The sequence below is a fragment of the Charadrius vociferus genome, unplaced genomic scaffold (genome assembly GCF_000708025.1).
Source record: "Charadrius vociferus isolate BGI_N301 unplaced genomic scaffold, ASM70802v2 scaffold82, whole genome shotgun sequence".
In the NCBI taxonomy this organism is placed as follows: domain Eukaryota; kingdom Metazoa; phylum Chordata; class Aves; order Charadriiformes; family Charadriidae; genus Charadrius; species Charadrius vociferus.
Window position 1 is genome coordinate 3,526,868 of NW_009647401.1, and position 23,974 is coordinate 3,550,841.

At 37.2% G+C, this 23,974-nt stretch overlaps 1 protein-coding gene across 1 annotated transcript in view; it reads left to right on the top strand.

The window, feature by feature from the left end:
• ENPP3 (ectonucleotide pyrophosphatase/phosphodiesterase 3) overlaps positions 1-23,263 on the top strand; it is a 39,362-nt gene extending 16,099 nt beyond the window's left edge. Inside the window, exons 11-25 of the mRNA XM_009880196.1 lie at positions 748-820; positions 2,441-2,549; positions 2,713-2,841; positions 4,214-4,245; positions 8,139-8,266; positions 10,124-10,190; positions 11,817-11,904; positions 12,687-12,856; positions 12,970-13,021; positions 13,761-13,915; positions 16,736-16,871; positions 17,376-17,453; positions 19,417-19,549; positions 21,227-21,383; positions 22,922-23,263. Of these exons, the coding sequence (XP_009878498.1) occupies positions 748-820; positions 2,441-2,549; positions 2,713-2,841; positions 4,214-4,245; positions 8,139-8,266; positions 10,124-10,190; positions 11,817-11,904; positions 12,687-12,856; positions 12,970-13,021; positions 13,761-13,915; positions 16,736-16,871; positions 17,376-17,453; positions 19,417-19,549; positions 21,227-21,383; positions 22,922-23,095 (1,681 nt within the window). The 3' untranslated portion in view covers positions 23,096-23,263. The remainder of the gene's footprint in view (positions 1-747; positions 821-2,440; positions 2,550-2,712; positions 2,842-4,213; positions 4,246-8,138; positions 8,267-10,123; positions 10,191-11,816; positions 11,905-12,686; positions 12,857-12,969; positions 13,022-13,760; positions 13,916-16,735; positions 16,872-17,375; positions 17,454-19,416; positions 19,550-21,226; positions 21,384-22,921) is intronic.
• Positions 23,264-23,974: the final 711 nt, after the last annotated feature.

Here is a 23,974-nt window from a genome sequence, read left to right on the forward strand (position 1 = left end):
GCCTGTTCCATAAGTATAGCTTATCATTTTCAGGATAAGATTGTAGATACAAAAGATGAAAAAGTGCACATATATCTGAATGGGATATACTGTTGTACGAGTTTTCTTTTATTGTTGTGTCTTTTTTCTTGGTACATAGCCTAGGGAAACATAGAACATTCAATTTCTAGTCTAAGGGTATGGATGAAACATTTTATGTGAAAGATATTTCACAAGAAAGGTTAAATATCTAAAAGTAATTGCAGGCAGTAATTCAGGATGAAAAGTATATGTCAGTACTGATTGTGGTGCTCAACTTTTTGACAAGTAAACAAGTGAAATCTTTTATATGATAATTCGTTAACAAATTCCTAATGTATTTGCAGTTAGGAGATGCTCTCTAGAGCCTCACTGCTTAATCAGGGGAAGAGATCCTTTAGGTGATAGTTCCACTTACATCTCAAAAAGGAAAAGCTTGCTGTGCTGTCTGAGATCTTGAAATTTTTCAGAGTGATTTCTGGATACCAATTAAAGGCACTGGATATTGTTTCTGAAATTGTAACTTCAAGTAGTCTGTGTTGATTAATTACAAAACTCTGAGGAATTTGAATGATTATATTTGCTGTATGGACTTTTATTAAGGTTTAAAGCAGTTATTTATAAATCTATTTTAAGTTTCATTTAAATTTTTTTTTAATGCATGTGTTCTTTTGAAACTCTCTCTACAAATTCTCATAATATTCCATTCTTATTTATTTCTAACTTGAGGCCTGATTTCTACACTTTATATATTGAAGAACCAGATTCTTCTGGACATGCATTTGGACCAGTTAGTGGTGGTGTAAGTAGTTTTTGTGTTTTTCTCAGACTGAATCGCACTAAAAATGGGTCTGTACTATGAACTTAACCAACTTATGAACTTGGAAAGGATAGTAGATCAAAAATTACCTTGACCATTTTATGAGTTTTTATTAAGAACTCTTGCTTGTGGTTGAACCCATTGTTATGAATCCAACACTGTGTTTGAATCAAAAGAGCTGTAAACCAAACAGACTGGCAGAAAATCATACCACATCATACTATTAGAAATACAGTCATAGAATCATAGAATGGTTTAGGTTGGAACGAACCTTAAAGATCATCTAGTCCAACCCCCCTGCCATGGGCAGGGACACCTCCCACTGGACCAGGTTGCTCAAAGCCCCATCCAGCCTGGCCTTGAACACTTCCAGGGATGGGGCCTCCACAGCTTCTCTGGGCAACCTGTTCCAGTGTCTCACCACCCTCACAGTGAAAAATGTCCTCTTGGTATCTAATCTAAATCTACTAGTCCGATAATATTAATGGTTTATTTAGACTGAACTCTAATTTTATTGGCAAATGATATTTGGAAGCACATGACCCGGCAAATTCTGAGAACTGTCTTTTATTTGTTCCTAACACTGTACATCAATGTTTGTTAATTTGTAACCCCCAAAATATTACATTTTTATTTGCATGCAGGCATAAAGTTCAGTCTTTAAGGACCTTAGGACTTACTATATCAGCTGCTTCCTGGAATGGTAGTTTGATGTATTTGAAAGTGATCTTCAGCAAAAGGCCTTGTTGTAGTGGGCAAGGACAGAAAAAATGATCTTTGTAGGATAGTTTTAGGCTCCCTAATTGGAAAGGGAATTCCATTTGTCTTTGTACATACATTACTGTATGTGTCATTGTATGTGTATGTTGTCCATGCACACAAGACATGCAACAGAGTGCAGCAGTTAGTGGAACAAGAAGGGTGCGAGTGTTCTGACGTGGAGTCCTCAGACTCTGTTGGGGATTGTCTTTACTGTGGGACTTACAGGAAGACTGCAAGTCAGCTGTGCCAGCTAGGGAAGAGCCATCCTCCGTGAATGGCTGCAGTGTGGGCTGTGCTGCATTTCTCCCATATTACTTCAGTGGTGGTCTGTGGTTTTTGGTAGGAAGTTTAAAAGGACTGTGTATAAGAGAGAAGGGCACCATGTCTTCTTGAATGTTGCACTGGTCTTATAGGTAATACATGTGTGTAAATATTTTTGAAATGCAGCTATTTGTTAATACAATGACATGTTCATACTACAACAGAAAATGTAGTTAATGTTATAAATACGATATTTTGTATGAATTTGGGAGTGAGGAACAAATTTCATCTGAATGTGTTATTTTTTTCCTTTCAATAAACATTTTAAAGCTTGATTTTTCTAAGGTAATAGAAAAAAAATAATTTCAGTTCTTTTTTTTAAGTCACATATTCTGCAGTAGAGTAGTGGAATTCTGCACGTTATACTCCTAGTGGTGATGGAAAAAGAAAAGAAGAAACAATATTAAGAACCTGAAAAATGACAGAAAAGCTCACTTTTTTCAGACTTTGTTGAATACATTTTAAGTGAGAACTTGAAATCAGAAAGAAAAATTCTAATGAAACTGGTTTATCTCACAGGTAATCAAAGCCTTACAGCTAGCAGATCAAACACTGGGGATGCTAATGGAGGGACTTAAACAAAGAAACCTGCATAAATGTGTAAACCTCATTGTTTTAGCTGATCATGGTAATGTATATAGCTCCTTTTTCAATCTAAATTTTACTGAGTCATTGTTTTCTTCCTCTGTGTAATGTGTGTACTTACTAGTTTTAATCTATTTGATAATTCCTTTTATCTTCCTTGCCATATATTATATATAAAAAATAACTGTTTCTATATTGTTGTTTAGGGATGGAGATGACCTACTGCAGACAGCTAGAATATATGACTGATTACTTCAAGCAGATTGATTTCTACATATATGCTGGGCCTGCAGCTCGCATTCGAGCAAAAAATGTTCCAAAGGACTATTATAGCTGTAAGTGTGGACCAATCCTGGGATTGCACAATCAATATAACAGGAAATAAATAAATAGGGAAAGTGGATAATCAGTAATAATCATCAGCGTGAACAGCTTTCTATTTAACTTAACCTAGCTTAAACGTCCATGGAAGTTGTTTTGGTTTTTTTGCAAGAAAGACCCCTTTAGATAAAATTGAAGGTTAGATGAGCTTGTTGCAAACTCTGATTTGCGTTTTCTTGTCATGTGGAAAGATGAAGTAAAGATAGTTTTATTGTTTTGAACTGGAACTTTCATAAGTGCATTGCTCTTCACAGATTTGTTGTGCAACATTGGCAGTCAGTCTTTTTGAACCAGTGATTATTTCCAATTGTGTGTACAAAGTTACAGAATCTGAATCTTAGCACAGTGGGACGTAAACCTTGGTTGAGCCCTTTAGCTAGTATCACAAAAGAACACAAAATTGAAACCATGTGAGCTGACTCTGACTTGGAATAGATACTGTGCTACCAGACTGAAAAAAAAAATATATCCCAAAACTTTCTGTATCAGGGAAAAGAATGGAGAGAGGTAAAACCATGGAAGTGCTCTATTTAATAAGTTTATAGAATTCACGAAGTATTCTAAAAGGCATAATTCTTGGAGATCTCAGATAAGAGCTGGGATCCCCTTGTACTTTTCGTTTATCTTTACTAACTATTTATATTTGTAGGCACAATATTTATACAACATAAAGCAGATTTTCCTTGGTTTAAGTTGAAGACAGTCTAAGTCAGACAGGAGCAGAGTAATAAGCAGAGGACAGAATAATGATGTTTTGTATGTGTCTTAATATAATTGTTGATTCATTTCCTCTTATGGTCTTACTTTTTCTGAAGGAATTTTCCTTCTGTAAAATGCTCAAATTTGTTTTTTAGAAAGCCAATGTCAAAAGGCTAAAGTCACTCTGAAAATGTGGAAGGTAAAAGTTCTAAGATAGACTGGATATTTCTCTGTGACTGGTGTGGGAAGTGGAATACAAGACAAGTGCTTCAGGTCCAGTTCAATGTAAAAAGGGTCATACTTCAAACAGAGGATAGGTGGGAGAAGAAAATTTGGTTCTAATGATGCGTCAACTTCAGGTGTAGGCAGTCACCACCATGGCAGTTTTCTACAGTCTGTCTTGATGTACCCAAAGTGCTAGGTACTTCCACAGGTTACCACACTTACAGACAGTTACCCTTGGAAACATAACATTCCTACCCATGGAAGGTTATGGCTACCTTAATCTTCACAGATTAAGAAAAGAAATTAAATTTTGCAGACAAAAAGCATGCTGAAATTTTTCTTATGAGGCTTTGGACCTTTAGCTGTTTGAATGTATGTTAATTCATCTTTTCTTTTTAACAGTTGATTCAAAAGGAATTGTTAAAAACCTCACGGTGAGTAAATATTTTCATCATTTTTCCTTGTGGCTGACTTCACATAGAGAAAGTAGGGTATATCTTCATTAAGAACAGAATACAACACAGAGATGCTTTAGATAATAGGGATCTGTTAGCTCTGGACCACAAGTGCTGCACCCAGGTGAGGTTAAAGCAACTTTTCCACAAAACAGATAATGACATTGTAGAGCACATTGCCACAGGGTGTTGTAGAGGCTGGAAATATAAATAGGAAGGAGGGCGGGGGGTTAGACAAGTTAATGGAGGACAGGTCTGTAAGGGCTGTTAAACATAATCCACAAACTATCTCTGACTTAAGAAATCCCTGAAGCCTAGAGGAAACTGAGCAGGTACAAGAAAGAAGGTTCATTCAGTACTTGTTCTTACAAACTTTCTCTAAGTATCTGATTCCGGAAATTCTGGAGATCTGATTGGAAACAGAGTACTAGGCAAGGTGGACCTTTGGCATAAGGCAGTATGGCTCTTTTAGGATCTTATATGACATATCACTTAAGTACTTGCAGTGCTTTTAAGTATGCTGCACTACCACTAGGCCCTATGCTGATAGTTCTGCTTGGGTCTCTACCATACTGTGGGGATGTAGCACTTCAAGGAAGGTCCAAGCTTGTCTATGTTTCCCATGTAGACCGTTGCTCCTTGTGGGTACACTCAGTGACAGCTGAGCTCCCAAGGGTGCAAAGAAAGGAGTGCAGAACAGAGTGCAAAACAAAGGAAGCCTATTTCTTTTACTGAAAGGTGATTAAGATGTGACAGTGCATGTTTTCCTTGTACTTTCTTAGATAGATAAATTGCTGCTTTTTTTTTTTTTTAGTGTTCAAGATATACATTAATACATGTGGGATGAATGTGGACGACAAACTAAAATGCTTGTAGGAAAGTTGTCTTTTTCTGTTTCTTTGCATTTATAATTTACAGTGAGTTAATTATTTTTAGAATCATACAATCATAGAATCATTTAGGTTGGAAAAGACCTTTAAGATCAGTGAGTCTAACCATTAACCTAGCACTGCCAAGTCCACCACTAAACCATGTCCCTAAGTGCAACATCTACACGTCTTTTGAATACCTCCAGGGATGGTGATTCTACCACTTCCCTGGGCAGCCTGTTCCAATGCTTGACAACCTATTTGATGAAGAATTTTTTCCTAATGTCCAATCTAAACCTACCCTGGCAGACTTTGAGGCCATTTCCTCCTGTCCTATCATGTGTTACCCGGGAGAAGAGACTGCCCCCCACCTCTCTACAACCTCATTTCAGGTAGCTGTAGAGAGGAATAAGGTCTCCTCTCAACATCCTTTTCTCCAGGCTAAACAATCCCGGTTCCCTCAGCGGATCCTCATAAGACTTGTGCTCTAGACCCTTCACCAGCTTCATTGTCCTTCCTTGGCCATGCTCCAGCACCTCAATGTCTTTCTTGTAGTGAGGGGCCCAAAACTGAACACAGTACTCAAGGTGGGGCCTCACCAGTGCCGAGTACAGGGGGACGATCATTTCCGTAGTCCTGGTGGCCACAATATTTCTGGCACAAACCAGGATGCTGTTGACCTTCTTGGCCACCTGGGCACACTGCCAGCTCATATTCAGCCGGCTGTCTACCAACACCCTCAGCAGCTTTTCTGCCAGGCAGCTTTCCAGCCACTCTTCCCCAAGCGTGTAGCGCTGCATGGGGTTGTTGTGACCCAAGCGCAGGACCCGACACTTGGCCTCATTGAACCTCCTACCACTGGCCTCTTTCCATTGATCCAGCCTGTACAGATCCCTCTGTAGAGCCTTCCTACCCTCAAGCAGATCAATGCTCTCACCCAGCTTGGTGTTGCCTACAAACTTAGTGAGGGTGCAGTTGATTCCCTTATCCAGATCATTGATAAAGATGTTAAACAGAACCGGTCCCAATACTGAGCCCTGGGCAACACCACTTGTCAACAGCCGCCAACTGTATTTAACTCCGTTCACCACCACTCTTTGGGCCCAGCCATCCAGCCAGATTTTTACTCAGCCAAGAGTACTCCTGTTCAAGCCATGAGCAGCCAGTTTCTCCAGGAGTATGCTGTGGGAAACTTAAACTGCTTGCTCTCTATGTATTGTCATAATTTTCCCTCCTTTTCTTCATTGCCAGTTTGTTTTCTATTCTGTGACTAGTCCTAGTCCAAACAGTAGACAGATGTTCTGGTACTTAAAAAATAAATGCTCTCAGCTTGGAAAAATTCTGGGCTGTCTGAGCTGGATATATTTCTCATAAATCACCACTAGAGGTCTTCCTTTAACCTGTTGAACAACTCAGTTGTGCAATATTACAGGTAGATTTTGCCTGCTACATGCACTGAAATCCAAAGGGCAGTGAACATTCCTGTTTATTTTTTTCTTGATTTTAAAACGTAAGAACATGTCCTTTATTCTCCAGCATCCAAAGCAGATGCAGGAGCAGAATATCAACAGTTGGGAATAGCAGAAGGAGCTTTTTCAGTGCTACATCTCCTACCCCATTCTATGATGTGGAGCCTGTCATATCAGAGAGCATTAGTGTGCGGGGAATAGCGCAATTTGCATGTTCTTAACTCCAGTTGAAACTGCAACTGCTAATAGAGAGATGTGACATCCCTGCCTCATAGGAATAGCTTGGTATCAGGACACTTTCTCTTTCCTTTTCTATTCATAAATAGTTAGAGTTTGTGTATTTTGACCCTTGAAAGTTCTTAGAACTAGGGTTTAGGGCAGAGAAGGAGTTGTGTGTTGTATATTAATTGCTAATCAATAGACATAAAGTGATATAATATGTTTTATTATATATATGTATATTATATATGTATTATATTATATTATATTCCTCTATTTTTCCCTTTAATTAGACTACCCTTTGTAGAATGACCTCCTCTCTTAGGCTAGAAAAGCCATTGAATCCTTGTTTTTCATGTTCCTGGATTCCACCATGCTTCTTTGATGACTATCCAGGTGCACTTACTCTCATTTCACATGTTAATGTCGTTCTGTGCAGAGTATACAGTTCTAGTACTTAGAGGTGAAGATGTCAGATCAGACTCCAAGCATGCTATAGTTTGTACTGCCTGTGTGTAAAACAGGTCCACTTCTCTGGCTTTCCCAACTTCCTAGGAGCTCTTCCCTCAGCATTTTAGATGTTCTGTGTTGTCCCAGTGCTGAATTCCTGATCAGGAGCAACACTTCTGAAACATAGCCATGATGCTTGCAGCCAGCTGGAATGGCTCGTGATGGCCAAATGTATTTAAATCTTTGCAGTATACCATATGGTTAGGCTCTCCATGCCAAACTCATTCATGGCATGCCTACTAGCGCGACAGTTATATTAACACATTAAACGTGAATGTAAAAGCTAAGGCCTTTAGCTAATAGCTGACCACTGGACATTTACATGGCATGAGAGTACATGTTCAGTCTTGCAACTAAAACCCTAGACTGTGCTACGTTATGTATACTTGGTTTTCTTTGTTATTTATTGAATGGCAAGTAATAGAAGATGGCAAAAATAAACTGCCAAGGAACTTTCTCTTTTAGAGTGTAATCTTACATACTAGATGGCAGTGACATTAGTATGGACATATAGACTAAACATTACTACTAAATGTCTTTCGGCTTTAGGAATACTTTTACCACAGTATTTGTGAACTTGCTATACGTATTAGAGCACTAAATTTTCAAGTGGTTCCAAAAAAAAGCCATTTTTCCTTCCATTGCATCTTAGGCCAAAAATGGGATCTGCAGGTTATCCAAGAAGCTGTCTGTGAATCATGTGCTTTGTGCTTACATTCCTGTCACTAGGGTGTTCGTGATAATTTTGAAGGATGGGTTTTGATACTGAGCAAAACTCATGACTGGGCTCTTTCCTCTTGCACAGTGCAAAAGATCCCCTCAGCACTTCAAGCCTTATCTGACGCCTGACTTGCCGAAACGATTCCACTATGCTAACAACATTCGTATTGATAAAGTTCATCTTTTGGTGGATCGACAGTGGCTGGCTGTGAGGTAACATAATTTGCGTGACTGTTATCTTATCTTTTTCATCCCATTCTCATCCTTTTCATTTCCTTCACAGATGCCTCATTTCCTGATTTGCTTCAGACTTTATACATTTCCATGTTTGTTTCATTTAAAATATCACTATGTGTAAAAAGGAAATGTGCCTTATACGTAAAGCCAAGTATGTATTATTAGCACGATTCAAATCTTAACAGTCTAATAGAAGAATCATCATTACTCCAAATCAAATTTTTACAGAAAAAAAGGAAGAAAAAAGAAAATAAAGAAATTAATAATACTACACAGAAAAAATAAAAATAATAATAAAAAAAGCACTTAAAATTGTTAGACAAAGCCTGCCTAGTATCTAGCACTTTTCCTGGTGTTACAGTCACCCCTCTACTGCCCTTCTGGGTCCTAAGGTTGATGTCTTCAGTCTGGTGCATGTGTGGTTACAGCCAGTAATCAGCATTATGAGTCAGTCCTTCAGTAGGAGGAATGTGATGTCAATGTTTCTTCTTCCTCACTCTGTGATACAAATGGGGTCCTTCCCATATGTATGCTAACACTACCGCTTGCTTATTCTTCACTGGCCTGGAAGTTAACATTACATTTCAGTTCACCAGATATGTGTTATATGTTTGTTCTTTATTCTCTTTCTTACCTCTAAGTCTGGTTTTGCACAGCTCCATATCTGCATTTTCTTAATTGACCATTACTGAGTTGTTTCTAGCCTTGGGGTCTCGATTCTACACAGAATAACTAATTGTTACTGCTATCCATATAAAAACTATGTCTTTGCCATACAAAGATAAGCTTATAAGATAACAAATTAGACATAACCACCTTGTCATTACAAAAAAAAATGCTGTAAGAGCTAATCAATAAAAAAATAGCCCTGAGCAAGTCAAGAGCAGTTTAGACAAGCTTTAGTCCTGAGGCTTTGAAAACTCAGTATAAAGCCTGTGGTGTTAGTAGCAATACTCTATTTACTGAGCTACAGTGTTGCAGCAGGAGAAGCATGAGCCGACTTGGAATTTCAAGACTATGCAAATAGTAGAAAGTGTCCGATCAGTATATGACTTGATTGTTTTGATGCAACCAAATAATTGTCCTGGAAGTATAAAAAGAACTGCCTACTGAAAAATCTCATATTCGCCCTTTTTCAAACTGTGCTCAAATGTTCTTGTGCCTCTGAAAGCACTTCTTCTACACTCTGCGTTGAATCAGTATGGGATGACTATCTCTTTATCTTTCCATGTATCTCAGCAACAAGTAAATTAAAACAAGTGTTAGTCATTATAAGTCAGACTATTCTGACATGTTATTAATTCTATAACCCTGCCCCCACACACATCCATGTCTCTCCTTCACCCTTTAGAATCCATGATGAAAATGCACTTGTCTTGTAAGGCAAAATCCCTTGCAGTCTTATTTATGTTGTTCCACAGAGGCTAACGGCAGAGTTCTCCCATTATAAGTTTTCTGTTAAAATGCAGGTACCACAGAATATAATTGAGGAATTCTTCCTAAGCAGTTTACACCTGTTCTGAAACTTGTAGCTAGGTGAAGGGAAGGCCTCAGTTCAAAAATAGCCATTTTTTCCATTTATATTGAAAACATTGATTTACTGTATACTCAGTAGCTACCTAGGATAATTTATTTCTGTCCATAGGAATCTCTGTTACAGGGGAAAGCGATCTTCATAAAAGTGAACCCTGGGTGAGCAAAAAGTACAACAATATTATGCCAGAGTCAGTCTTTAAGACATGATCACTCCTTAAGAAGTGAGTCAGGATAACTGTAATTAAGTGGTTCTATTTGTGCCATTTTTATTTACGCTATATGATGGTTTCTCCTTAGGGACGGAAGTTACAAAGGTTGCGATGGGGGTAACCACGGCTATAACAATGAATTTAAAAGTATGGAGGTAAGATGATTACTATACAAGTCTTGCACCTTCTTATATAGAAAATCACAATGTGTTAGGTGAACCACCAGAATATATGATGGTTTTTTGCAGCGTGCTTTTTCTTCTGTGTCACCCAGACGTGTAAACTGTGAACCTACTGGGTCCACATATTCGTATTGCCTTTCATTGATGTGTACAAGACCTGCTTCCTTGTGATCCTATGGTAAAACTCGTCTGGGCTCACCTTAAGTCCATGGAGCCCAATAGACTACAGTAAACCAGACATACCATGTTTAGCTATGGGACACTGAATTCTTTCATTCTTTCATTCTTCTACTGAAGCAATGACTGAAAAAATCTCCATAGGCTCTGGGAGTTCTGTTGAGCATCTGAAAGCCCATGGACTCAAATAAGCTAAATCACATTGTCTCTGCTTATCTTACAAGACTTAATCATATCATCAGAGCAAAAGCCATTAGTCTAACCTGTATGTTAGTATAGCCTGTATTGCAGTTTCATCTCATTTTCACTTCTGGCTACAGTGAAACTATTTTCAGTTCTTGAGCCTTTGGTTTTTCATGTACTTTCTGTGATGTGAACCTTTAAGTGAGGTCAAGCATGCCACTACTAGTCCTATGGTCTGTGCCTAAGAATCAGATTCTTCCAGATCTTCACAACTATATTAAAACCTTCTGTCAATATTTTGATCAGAATGGTGCTGAATGTTTGTATGGAAAAAAAGGTAAAATCTGATTGCCATGCAAACCTTAATCATAGATAACCTCATGCTGGTGGCATAATGACTGAGGAATTTTTTTTTCTTTATAAAGGAACAAAATGTCTTAATGTTGCCTTTTAAAAATAAATTAAAAATTCCTTTTCTATTATGGAAACGTAAGAATATTATTTTAGAACAAATAATTGTCCTGTTTAGTCATGTTTCCTGTATCTTATGGCAGGCGGCTCAGGAGCCTTATAAAGTAGTAGAAACGAATGTGAGACTGTAAGTAGTATCAGTGTTCTGCTACAATGCTTGCAGACTCCAGCAAGGGCCACCCAGCACTCTGTTCTACCATTGGTGGTACTGATGCAGGTCACTGTTGACCTTGGGATGGGTCTCCACAGTTCCCTGCTCATTGTGTTCACCATGGCTATAGGGTCTTAAGTGACCCCAAGACTTTTGAGAATGCAACAGGTATTAAAACAAACAAACAATCAAACCCTGATTCCCCCATGCCTATGTTTCTGGCTCAATATGAGCCTTTAGATAGGGTTTGTAAGTGTCATAACTCTGTATTAATTGAAATGGCATTGTTACTGGCCATTGCAATGAAAACATAAAAAGGTGTGAATTTGAAACAACAATAATTTTCTTAAGTAGGCACCAAAATATTAAAGAACACCTCCCAGATTAATTATATAGCTTAAAGTATCCTGAGAAATGAATTAATGTTTTGCATTTTTCTTCAAATTATATGCAATGAGTAAAATTTGCCTTCTTTACCAGAACAATCCTGTATTTAACTGCTATGACTGTGAAAAGACTGTATTTTGTTCCAGTATCCCTGTTTCCATAAAATGCAACTGAATTGTTTTTGATTTTGGATTCCTTTAGATAACAACTTTTGGTTTATTACAATCTAGGCTATATTCTTGGCATATGGCCCAAGCTTTAAAGAGAAAACAGAAGTGGATGCTTTTGAAAACATCGAGGTTTACAACCTTATGTGTGGTGAGTAAAGGCAATGCAGTACTTCAGATGATAAACCAACAGTTTTTTCAAACACCAGTGTTGTAAGAGCTAAGAGAAACTAAAAATGCAGTGAATTCATTCAGCAGGTAGGTTTTTTACACAAAACACTGAAGCCATGCTCTTTTGCCTCCTGTACAGTGCTAAAAATTAACTGCTAGAAATTGTTCTGCTTTGAAGGTTGTTGGTGATTGCAGAAGGAATCCAGTAAAGAATCAGAGAGAAGCTCTTCTGCCATGTGGGCTTGCTGTTGAAATGGTGCCTGTGGAATACTTTTGGGATAAGAATCTTGTAGACAGTTGCCACTCTTACTCATAACTTAAGATGGACCATTGCAGTCCTGGCAGTGAGCAATTAGGAAGTATGTGCCTCAGAAAATACGGATTAAAGCATCACACAAAAATGCAATATGCTACTGTGCTTCAAAATGTGTTGCATTTGTGATCACATTTGTACTCTGCTTTAAATCATCTAATCTTATGAATGTTATGGCAATGTATAAAACTGCGTCAAAAGTACTTAAATGCATAATTACTGAATCTTGATGCAGTGGAAGATATCAATGAACCTTCATACTTAGAAAATTGAAAGTTGATGGTAGGAGTTACCATAATAGTTCAGATAACTGAATAAACTGTTTCTTCTGTATTTAGAATGAATGCATAGGAAATGCATAGAATTGGAAAGATAATGACTTTTAAAAATGCCATTTTAATCTTAACACTGCTTTAAAATACGTTTACAAATTTCAAATGTTTCAACAGATTTGCTGCATATTACACCAGCACCAAACAATGGAACACACGGCAGCTTGAACCACCTCTTAAAAACACCTTTCTACAATCCTTCACATGCAAAAGAAGACTCATCTCCTTCTTCATGTCCAGTTTCCCATCTGATTCCCGTAGATGAACTGGGATGCAGATGCACACATGTAAGAAGGGGCTTCTGGGATCTTTTAATTATATTTGTCAAGTGTGTTCTCTTTTTGGTTTTTTTTTTTTTAAACTATGGATTCATTCTGAATGATTATGCTATGTTTTACAGATATCAAATGTTTCAGAAATGAATGAGAGGTTAAATCTCACCATGGAAGAAAGTAAGTAGCAAGAAATGAAAAGGACAGCAATATTTTTAAATATTTTAAATCTATGCCTGGTTTAGATTTTATATTATTCATTTTGGTAGGAATTTTTGGAATGTGAATTCCAATTTAAAGTGAAATAGGAAAGCCATGTCAGAGCATTACTTTTTTTCTTTTTCCTTTGCTGTTCTTAAAAATGATACTGTTAGAGCAACATTTATGCATAGGAACTGGATCTGAATCCCATTAAAATCTTGGAAAAAAACATACAGCTTTCAGTGGTCTTTGGAGAAAGCCTGAGTGCTTCTAGGCTATATGCCATAACTCTTGTTCCCCATCTTGTAACCATAATTTTGCCTTTCTCTTATCAAAAATTCCCATAGATATTTCTGTGTGCTTTTTTTATGGGGATTCTGGAAATTTTGTAATTGTAATACTTCTTAACCAGATAAGATGTAAATGTCACTCAAGATAAGTTCAAAAGATTTGTATCAGTATAAAACTGCAAAGAAACAAGAATTTGCAAGTCTGATGTGTTACTTTGACTTATGTACGTCAAACATAACATGAAAACCACTTTCTTCATTTTTTAGTCTACTTAGAAGCTAAGAGCTTAAAGAAACGCATGCCCATGTTTGCTGTTGGTTTTAAGTGTATTTATTAATATTTTAATTTACATTTTCCTCTGCTCTCTTAAACCTTTGTGCCATCCAAAACATAGAAGAATGAACCAATAATTATTCTTAAATTCTAGTTAAGGCAGCAAACTCATATCATTTGCCATATGGGAGACCCAAAGTTCTTCAGAAGAAAAATGTCTACTGCCTTCTTTCGCACCATCGGTATGTGAGTGGATACAGCTATGATATCTGGATGCCAATGTGGACCGCATACACTGTGAATAAGCCTGTAAGTTATCAAATATCCATACTGTTCTTAAATATTTGATATAACATATTGAAAATGTGGTTCATTCATCAGGAATGCTGTTTAAGGACTGATGGATGTAATGTGACCTAAGGCCCTTATATCTGAAAAGGTGCCTTTGATATCTTTTAAGTTTTAATTATCTTAAAATATTGTTTAAAAAAGTGTGAATGGCCATCTGTTAGAGACACAAAAGATATAGAAGAATATAGCTGCTGGTAAGCTGGTTTCATTAAGCCTGTTCTGTAAAAGGGATAAGCTGTCAAGACAGTGCTCCAACTTGCCTGTCAATTCCTGAGGAAAAGAAGGCCATGATTTCCAAAATCAGAAGCTTGTAAGCTTTCCTGTGAATATCATGGTCTATTAACAAATCGTTGTACAACTCTGCAAGATGGTTTGTACTAATGCATATTTTTGTATGTTCTGTTTATTTTCTCTATATTACATTATATAATTTCTGAAGAATCTAATTATAGCTGAATGAACCTCTGGGAGTTCGAGGATATGTGGCTCTGGAATAAATCATCTGAGTTTTCAGGGTCAGTAAATTGCTGGACATTCATGGGCTTAATTCCCCCTGTAATTTGACCCTTTTTCTAAGTTGCCCTGAGGAACTAACTTTTACACTGATTTTTCTGTCTGAAGAGAACTGTTATTGATGTCTACATGATTTCTTATTTTATCAGTACAAGTATGGGGAAATAATTTTAATCAAATATATGCTGCTAGAATGTTAGCATTTCAGAAAGTTTTACTCCATACTTTCTACTGATTTTCATGATCTGGGTGAAGGACCACAAATCCAATCCTAAGAAGGCTCAAAGTCTAGTGAAACAAATGTTCATTTCAACAAAAATTATTTTTACTTCATGATATTTGAAGACCTGCTTTTATAGCTTACTATCGAAGTGCGTTACCCTAATGAAAACCAGTTAATTGTGGGCAGGGTTTTTGGGGGATGTTTGCTTTGAAGATATTAAAAAGTCCCACCAGAGCTGGCACCTTTTTAATATTTCAGCACCACTAGCAAAAAGCTCAAAAAAAGCATGTAGCTTTTCAGACGCTTTTTCTTTGTTGAGAACCAAATTTGCAGTTACAAAAGAAGTGTATGAAGTTCTTGCCCAATATAGCATCTAAATCAGCAGAAATACATATTTATGGGAGTTTCTTATAGTGGTTTCTGCAACATTGAGGGAAGCAGTGAATGATTGAGCCTGAAGTATTGGAGGGTATAGTTCACAGCAGACTCTAATACAATGATGTGGGTTTTCTATAGAAAGAATAGAAAAGAATAAATTTTCTCAGTAATACTCCCAGAGACACAACAGTGAAAAGTTGTAAGTGTAAGAGCTCACTCCCTGACTTACCTGACTTACAGAAAGCTGACATCACAATTTTTTATTACAGCATGTGCTAATCAGGAGAAAACAAGCTGTATAAATTATAACAGCAGTGAAAGGACAGAGGGATATAGCTAATGCCTTTGGCTGTAAGCTTTGGCTACAATACTTGGGAATGACAGAAAATTGCAATTTCTACACAATTTTTATTGCATCCTAGGTTACTGATGTTGTGGATAAAGTCTGTGCAATGATTTACACAATTTGTAAGGTGGGGCATTTCTTGACATTAAGTACGTATAAAGAGGGGCTTAAATAGTAAAATAGATGATGCAGGGTGGAGTTTTGCTGGTTTTGTGTGACTTGGAAGTTTTGAAACTGGGCTAGCTGATCAAGCCCACACAGTATTAATGCACCTGCATGTGATATCAGAATCAGGGATATTATGAATAATATATAGTTACAGATCTTAACTAAATGATGTCAGATAGAGTTTTGGTTACTTAGCATTCTTAGTCAAAGGAAAATTTAAGATTGAAAGATATTTATTTTCTTGAGGTTTTATACTCATAACATGGACATCTACATGAATTTTCATAAAAATAAATAAAGAAATCAAATCAAGGAGCACGAAGAGGCACAAGAAGAACATTCCAGTTCTTTGTTTCTGCTCAATTTTAACCGATCAAAATAAACAATGTACTGGAAATCAGTGTAAATGTTTAACTACTGTTTGTAAAGGTATAAAGCAAATAAATATGCTACATTCTTACCAAAATGAAAATAAGTTACATGTAAATCAGTGTGAAAAAGAAAATGCAGTTAAACACAGAAAAGCGCGTTCTGATGTTTTAGTTAATGCTATCGTAAAACTACAATAAAGGTTATAGACAAAAAAGTAAAGGTTATAGAAACAATTATACTCGTCAGAATCACTTTTGGCCAGATATTAGCTAGTGTGCATGTTAACTTGTTTCAGCTGAAGTTAGTGAAGCTAGCCAGTAAAATGTACTGCATTTGCTATGAATTTATTTAGCTCTAACTCTTCAGCAACACAGACTCTTATTATCGAGACAGCATCCTCAGATGCTAAGATGAGGTGATAATGTCATCTTTATATACTAGCTGCTTTCCAGGAGGATGTGACATCAAGTTTGTGTTTCCAGAAATATGTAAAAGTGACGAATAAGCCAAACTTGTCACCTGTTTTTGCCTAAGGTATAACCTTATTTTGCTACTACAATTTCACATGCTGCATAAGGATTTCCCTGAATTACCTAAAAACAGAAGTAGAGGAAAAACACCAGGCAGAAAACATCTGTGTGCATTACTTTCATTGACCTGATTCACTATGAAAATAGGAGAAGATTCAATGAGTCCGTTCTAGAAAGTTAAAACCATACAAAGCATTGGGTTAGCCACAGCCGTGGGTGTAATGCTTTTTTTTTTCCCCTTTTCACAGGAAAGCACATCTCCTCCTCCTCCCACTGTTTCAGACTGTCTGCGGGCTGATGTTAGAATCCCTGTTGCTCAGAGCCAAAATTGCACCGACTACCCAGAAGGGCTGACCTTCACCCGCAGTTTCCTCTATCCTCCCAGTGAGCATGGTTCTTTTTATAGCTAGAGCTTAGAAAGTCTTAATCAGCTGGATGTGGGTTTATGTTTAAACATATACCCAAATACCAAAACAAACTTCTTTGGATCAGCATGTTGGGCAGAAAGAGGTTTCCAGTGTTTGTAGACTGACCAAAAGCAGGACTTGTATCTAAATATTTTCAGTTTGGAACATTTAAGTTTTTCTTTAAAAAATAGAACAACTTGAATGTGATGAAGACTGTTTGGAAAGATGTAAAGGGTTGGAGTGAAGGGCTGTCCCTCATCCTGTGTATGAATATTAATTTCCTATTGTCAAATTTGATGATTACTTTATTGAACAGATTGTACAAATAAATTTGGAGATATATTTGTAGAAGGATCATACACTCATGCTCAAATGTAAAATGTAATTGAATTACATGTACCTGCAATTTATAGTGACATAGGAATCAAGGTTGTCTTTGTATAGTATTTCATTAGTTTATAATTTATGTTCTTTTATATAGACTTCAATTCATCTGCTCTTGAACAGTATGATGCCTTACTCACCAGCAATATTGTTCCCATGTATAGAGCTTTCACAGGTAGGTTGCAAAGTTTTGATTACTTTTGATTAATTTTCTGTAATTATGGTTCTGGAATTGATAATGCTATGACAAGGACTTAAAAACATTAATGTATGGCCTGCAGTATATCCAGATCTGGTGCAAATATATTAAAAACTTTTTAAAAGTAGATGTGTGAAATTTTAAATTGCATTTGTATAAGTTGTTTTTTTTTCTTTGTATAGTCCTGTCTGACCTCTGCTTATGTGCACCTGTTCACTTTTGAATTTTCTCCTTTCTGGTGTCCTAACATGAAATGCTAACTGTGAAACTCTTTTTACCTTGGGGAAATGCTCAAGGTGAATGAAAATGGAGCTTTTTCTTTCCTTTTGCAAGGTCTCAAGAGAGAACGGGATGAAGTATGTAAACAATGTCCTGAGACAGTGCCTGTTACATTCAGCAGAAACTCAAACCAGACAATATTAGTCTTGGAATATTTACTTCAGGCAGATGTTTCTATTATACAAGTGCAGTAAGCTACTGTCCTGGGTTCAGCTGAGATAGAGTTAATTTTCTTTCTAGTGGTTGCTGTGTTTTCAGATTTGGTATGAAAGGCATCTCAATAATGCACGTTGTTTTAGTTGTTGCTAAGTGATGTTTATACCAGTCAAGGTCTTTTTTCAGCTTCCCATAGAAGCTGAGAAGGAGCCTAGACAGAACAATAGAATGGCCAATGGAATATTCTGTACCATAGACATCATGGTCAGTATATCAATAGGGGTTGGCCAGGGTGGGGAGGAATCCACAATCTCTGCTCCAGTGGAGCTGGGCAACCAATTCACCAAGTGGTGAGAGTGACTTTCTTGTATGTTCTTCTACCATTATTATTATTATTATTGTTGTTCTTTTCCTTTAATGTTATTCTTCTATTAAACTGTCTTTGTCTCAACACACAAGTTTTTTCTTCCTTTCCCCTCCTTTTCTCCCTCTTCTCCCTACCCTTCTGGGGAGAGGAGAGGGGGAGTGACAGATCTGCTGCAGCTGTATGGTCCTAGTTGCTGGCTAGGCTTAAACCATGACAGCTACATTAACCCTTTCCACCCAGCCTGACTCACATTTGTTCGTAATCGCTGATAAGAAATTTTCTACAACTGCATAGGGTCGTTTTACGCCTAAGGTCATTTTAGATATAAAGAGGAATTGCGTAAGGAAAAAGCTGGAGGAAAAGCGTAACTATCTTTCTGCTCCATTCAGATCTCGTTTATTCTTTCATTCCTGTCGTATCAAAAACAGAGACCCCGAAAAAATAAGTGGCTTTAGTCTTCCAAGTAAATCGAAGACATTATGAAAAATCCAATTTTCCAAGGAAAACTCTGCAAGAGATTTAAACTTACAAGAAATTACTCTAGACCATAAGCAAGGGGAAAATCAATAGGAAATGCTCTCAACCCCCTGTTGAAAACCATCTGGACTTTTTTGCCATGATAGCTGTAAATATCCAAATAGTCTCACTAGCTTATATCCGACAAATTGTATTTTCTCAAGTAACGTCTGTGAAATAAGCCAAATTGCCTCGTGATATCTGGCATGAGTTCTGTAGAGTTAGACTGACTCTCAGGTGGTAAATATTCCTCTCACAAAGCCATTATCTCAGTTCCTGCTAATTGGCACAGTTGCAGGTGCTAGCAGATAGGACAGAAATGAGTGACTCCGCAGCTCTAGAATTGTAGCTTCAGCTTCAGATTGAATGCATTATCCCCAGTAGTGCAATGGACCTTGCAGAACTAAAAGAGCATTTACCATGGCTCTTTCAATGGTGAATTAGAACACATCCCTTCTGATGAAATCCAAATTTTGTGTAACAAAGAGTTGATTTCACAGGCAGTTTAGTTTGGAATTTTTTATTATTCATCTATAGTGAAAACAGAAATATGTTTTTTCTTTAGTAGTAAAATTACTTCAAATTTATGTTAAATATGCTTATATTTTCTTTTAATGACAGAAATATGGGACTATTTCCATGATGTGCTGCTTCAGAAGTATGCTAGAGAAAGGAATGGAGTAAATGTTATCAGTGGACCAGTGTTTGATTACAATTATGATGGCCATTTTGATACGCTTGATGAAATTAAGCAGTAAGTACATGGAAAAGACACAAGTCAAACTCCAGATTATTTCCCACTGTATTTCCACACAAACAAACTTCTATTTAAAAAGACCAAGAAACAAGTATCACGGAGAATGGAGTATTCCCTTTATAATACTACATCCACTGTTACTCATACAACAGCAAATACTCTTGCAAACAGATGCAGTACTACAGATGTTGAAGTTCCGTTAAAGAGAAAAAAGCTTTGCAGTTACACGTGTATCTATGTACACGTGCACAGACACAGACCAGTAATTTGTTTCCCAGGCTTACGCCTATGGCTTTAGGCCTCTGCAACAGAAATACTGGGAGAATATATGACACTTAAATCTGCAGAAGATGTGCTTAAGCACAATTTTCTCACTTTCGTGTTGTGCTCGCTCACCTGTTTGTTGTTTCTCTCTGTTGTGTCAAACTGATGTGTTTTATCAAAGATCAGATTTCTGTGTTTGCCTCCACTGAATAGTGTAACTGGGAATATAAAATGTAACGTTCCTGAGTGGTACCTTTGCATAGCTGTGGCTCACACAGATCACTTGAAGGTCTGACAAGTTCTGGGTACATTTTAGTGAACTCTGGTAGCATAATGAAATACATTTTAAAATTAATTTGTGTGTAGAAACAGGAATAACAGAAGACATAAAAAAAATCTATAAGAGAGATATAAGAGATAAAGACCAATTATTTATGTTAGTGAATGAGGCAGAAGGAGGAAAAAACAGAATAAGAACAAACAACTTAGATAGTTCCAAATATAGGGAAAATGCCTTGCGACAGTAAAAACACTTAAGTAGTAGAAAAGTGCTGGGAAATCTGCACAGCTGAATCTCACTGGAGATGTTTTATTCAAGGCTAGACTTAATACCACATCTGTCAAAAATGGTTTGAGAATGGGAAAATCAGCTCTGCCACGAAGTAGGAGGGTGGAAGGGAGGAGAGCCTAGAACTTCCTACCAAGCAGAATGCTGTAATACCCAGTTGACCACATAATGTTGTCTACAGTTTGGAATAAGCATGTTTTATTCAGCATGGTTAGTCATTCCTACGAACCAGTACAATGATTTCAGTGATGGTGTTTGGTTGAATACTGAAGATGTACAGCAAATTTGGGAACTATTCCGCTCCATGTAAGTTTATACACAAAAGTGACCATGTTCATGGAACAGCCAGAAAAGGGAGGCAAAGATATTTTGAATCAGGTATCCTAAACCGGTTTCTATAGCACATAGCTACAAGTCATCCTTCTGCCATTTCTTGCTGGCAAGGAACCTGAGGGTAATTTTCTCATCACTCTTCTCCAATTCAGTTTCATGTGGTTGAAATTCTTAATGTAATAAAGGGCAAATACAGTGCTCTATCCTGCCTCTTCCAGATGTAGACATCTCTGGCTTTGACAAAGTAGAATGTTGACCACGTAAGCAATCCTGCTGGTTGCAGTGGGACTGCTTGTAGCAAAAGGACTAATCCATGCGTGTTTGGCTGTTGATGAAACAGATAGTGAGGCTGTCTATCCCATCAGGTATTTATTTCAATTATAAAATAAATGAAAGTCAAATAGTAGTGATGGATCTACTCTGAGATAAGCTCTATAAATTACTAACGGCATCAATAATTTTAATACTTGATATCCAGATAAATCCCTTACTTAATGTTTGTGTTGTAGGCATGTAAACAATACAGAAATCCCTGTCCCAACCCATTACTTTGTGATTCTGACCAGCTGCAAGAACAATTCCTATACTCCACTGAACTGTCCAGGCTCCTTGGATGCTTTGTCTTTTATCCTTCCTCATCGACCTGACAACACTGAAAGCTGTGCTGTGAGTATAGTTCTATGCTCCTGTGTGGCAATGATCTTTGTGAACTGATTCCCAGTGGGATCCAGTCATCTGGAGAGTCTTTAGAAGTCTAAGTGTTTAATTAATCAATTCCCCATGAGGTGAGAGCTAAAGTGATGACTAGGAGAGGAAGAAGCTCCAGGAGAGGTAGCTGGAAACTAATAAACTGATAGGAAGCAAAGAAAAAGAAAGGAGGGTTTGATAAGAGGACTTGGAAATGCTGTCACCTGAGAAGGGCTGAGAACAGCAGCACAGCCAACAGGGGGCTGAGATAGCTTTATGGAAGACTGCAAGATAAACTTATTCCAGAGGTATCAGAGGACTTTGAGTGTTACTCCCTTCAGTATAGCTAGAAGAATTCCTTCAATCCTTTGTTCCGCCTTCATTAGAAATTAGACAGTAGGCATTTAGATAGACGGTTCTATAGATGAAATTCATACTTGAGTTTAATAAAATCAATGCTTACCACTAAAAGTGTAAATCTCATCTTTTGTAGCAAACAAAATAAATTAGCTGAGTGTAATATGTATTGTTGGGCCAGCAGGAGATGGGATGCAGGAGGTTCCTTAGCTCAGTATGTGTATTAGAGTGTCGTCCCTCCCCGAGAAGTATAGCTGAACAGACTTGAACCAGCTCTCAAAGCAATACTATTGTGTTTATTTAGTTTATGTATGACTTTGAAGTCATAACTCCAGACAGGTGAAAGCTTGTGCTGCTTAGAAACAACTTGGGTGTCCTCACATTGTGGTATGGATAATCCACAAATGCCCAGTGATCTTTTTGGTAGTTGAGAGTTGACTAAATAAACAAAATAAATAATTTGAATGAATCATGCTTTATACTTTAGAAATTAACATTTATTACTTCTAAAGTTTAGCAACAAACACCAAATATCATTGCATTTTACATTCATTGTGCCTTGCAGAGGCATAAATTTAGTGAGCCATTTGTGTCAGAAGCAGAAATTGGTAACGAAAAAGCAAATTACCATCTGTTTTCAAAACAACTTTGTGGTAAAAGAATTGAACAATAACATTTTTGATTGATTAGTACTTTCATTTCCATTGTTTTCCTGTTCTGTCTAGCAATTATTATTGCTGTCCAGCAGTCAAGACTGAGCTGCTGTAAGGACTTTGTTGAGGTTGTCAGGTGCCTGTTGTTTGGCTAGCCTGAGCACTGCAGCTAATTTATACTGTAGCTAAAAGTATCCTTACTTGTGTGTTCAAAACATGACTCAACTGTACATTGTAGTTAAAAGTAAAGCATGACATTTTGGCATAATTTTGCTTCTCTGTACTTTGGAGGTGGGGGGTGGGAGAGGGCCATCCATTTGCTTCTGTTTAAATGAGATCCCTAAATGCAAGGCTGCAAAGATGTCTAGGAAAACCTGAAAGGAGTTTTACCAACTGGAGGCCGTTAGTCTGTCGAAACCATTCTAACACTGTTTATTGTCTAAGACCACCGCCAAAACCCAGAGTGCCTTTTATGTGTTTGAACGTTGTTCTTGTGTGTTTTGGCAGGAAAATAAGACAACTTCTGAATGGGTTGAAGAAAGAGTTCAGGCTCATTCTGCACGTGTTCGGGATGTGGAGCTGCTAACTGGGCTTGACTTTTACCAGGAAAGAAAGGAACCCATCTCCGAGATCTTGCAGCTAAAGACATTTTTGCCAATATTTGAGACTGAAATTAACTAAGTATCTGTTAAAAGTTTGTCAGTGCTTAGAAGAAAGCAAATTTAAGTGATTTAACTTTTTTCCTTGCAAAAGTATGTAGGAAACATGACTACAGCTTTTCTATAGGAAAACACACTTAGATGAGCTAATTTCCATTTTCAAATTCATGTTCTTCGGTTAAGTTTTTTGTGCCAACTGAATAAAAATTACCTACAGTAAATTAAATCATCGTTGCTGAGCCAGGCTTTCAAAACAGAGATTATTTTATGAGTAGTGGTTTGAAAAAAAAACTGGAAAAGGAACATGTTTCACAGTAGAGAGACCCCAGAATTGCAAACTGTATAGAAAATATTTCTATAAGGGGCTCAGAAAATGCAACAGTTTGAGAGGAGCGTGTGGGCTTTTTTCCTTGTGTATATCAGAGACGTTGTTGTTATCTAATACTAGTGTGTCCTGAAATGTTCCGAATTTCTCTTTCTCTCCTATTAATTCACATGGAAACTGCTATGTATTTAAAAATCACAAAAAGTTTATATATAGTGGAATTGTCTTCTATGATCATTCCCTATTTTTTCCACTTGGGTTAATTCATTATGCAAGTAGCAAGTGAAGTGAAGTTAGAGTAATTGAGCTGTATTCTGTACCTTTCAGGAATCTTAAAGCATTCTGAACATGAAAAGGTAAAAGAAATGCCCTAGCCAGAAGAATTTGGTCTGGTTATTTACTTGTATTTACCAAGGTTTCCAAATGCCTGGCAATACCTAAATGTTTGTGTCTATTTTCAAATTGTTAAACCTGAGATTAGAGCACAAAATTAGTGGTGACATCCAAAAAATAGTCAGTGTTCCTTTCGGTAGTGACTTTATACACAGAGACTCTCTAACTCACATCGTGCTGTAC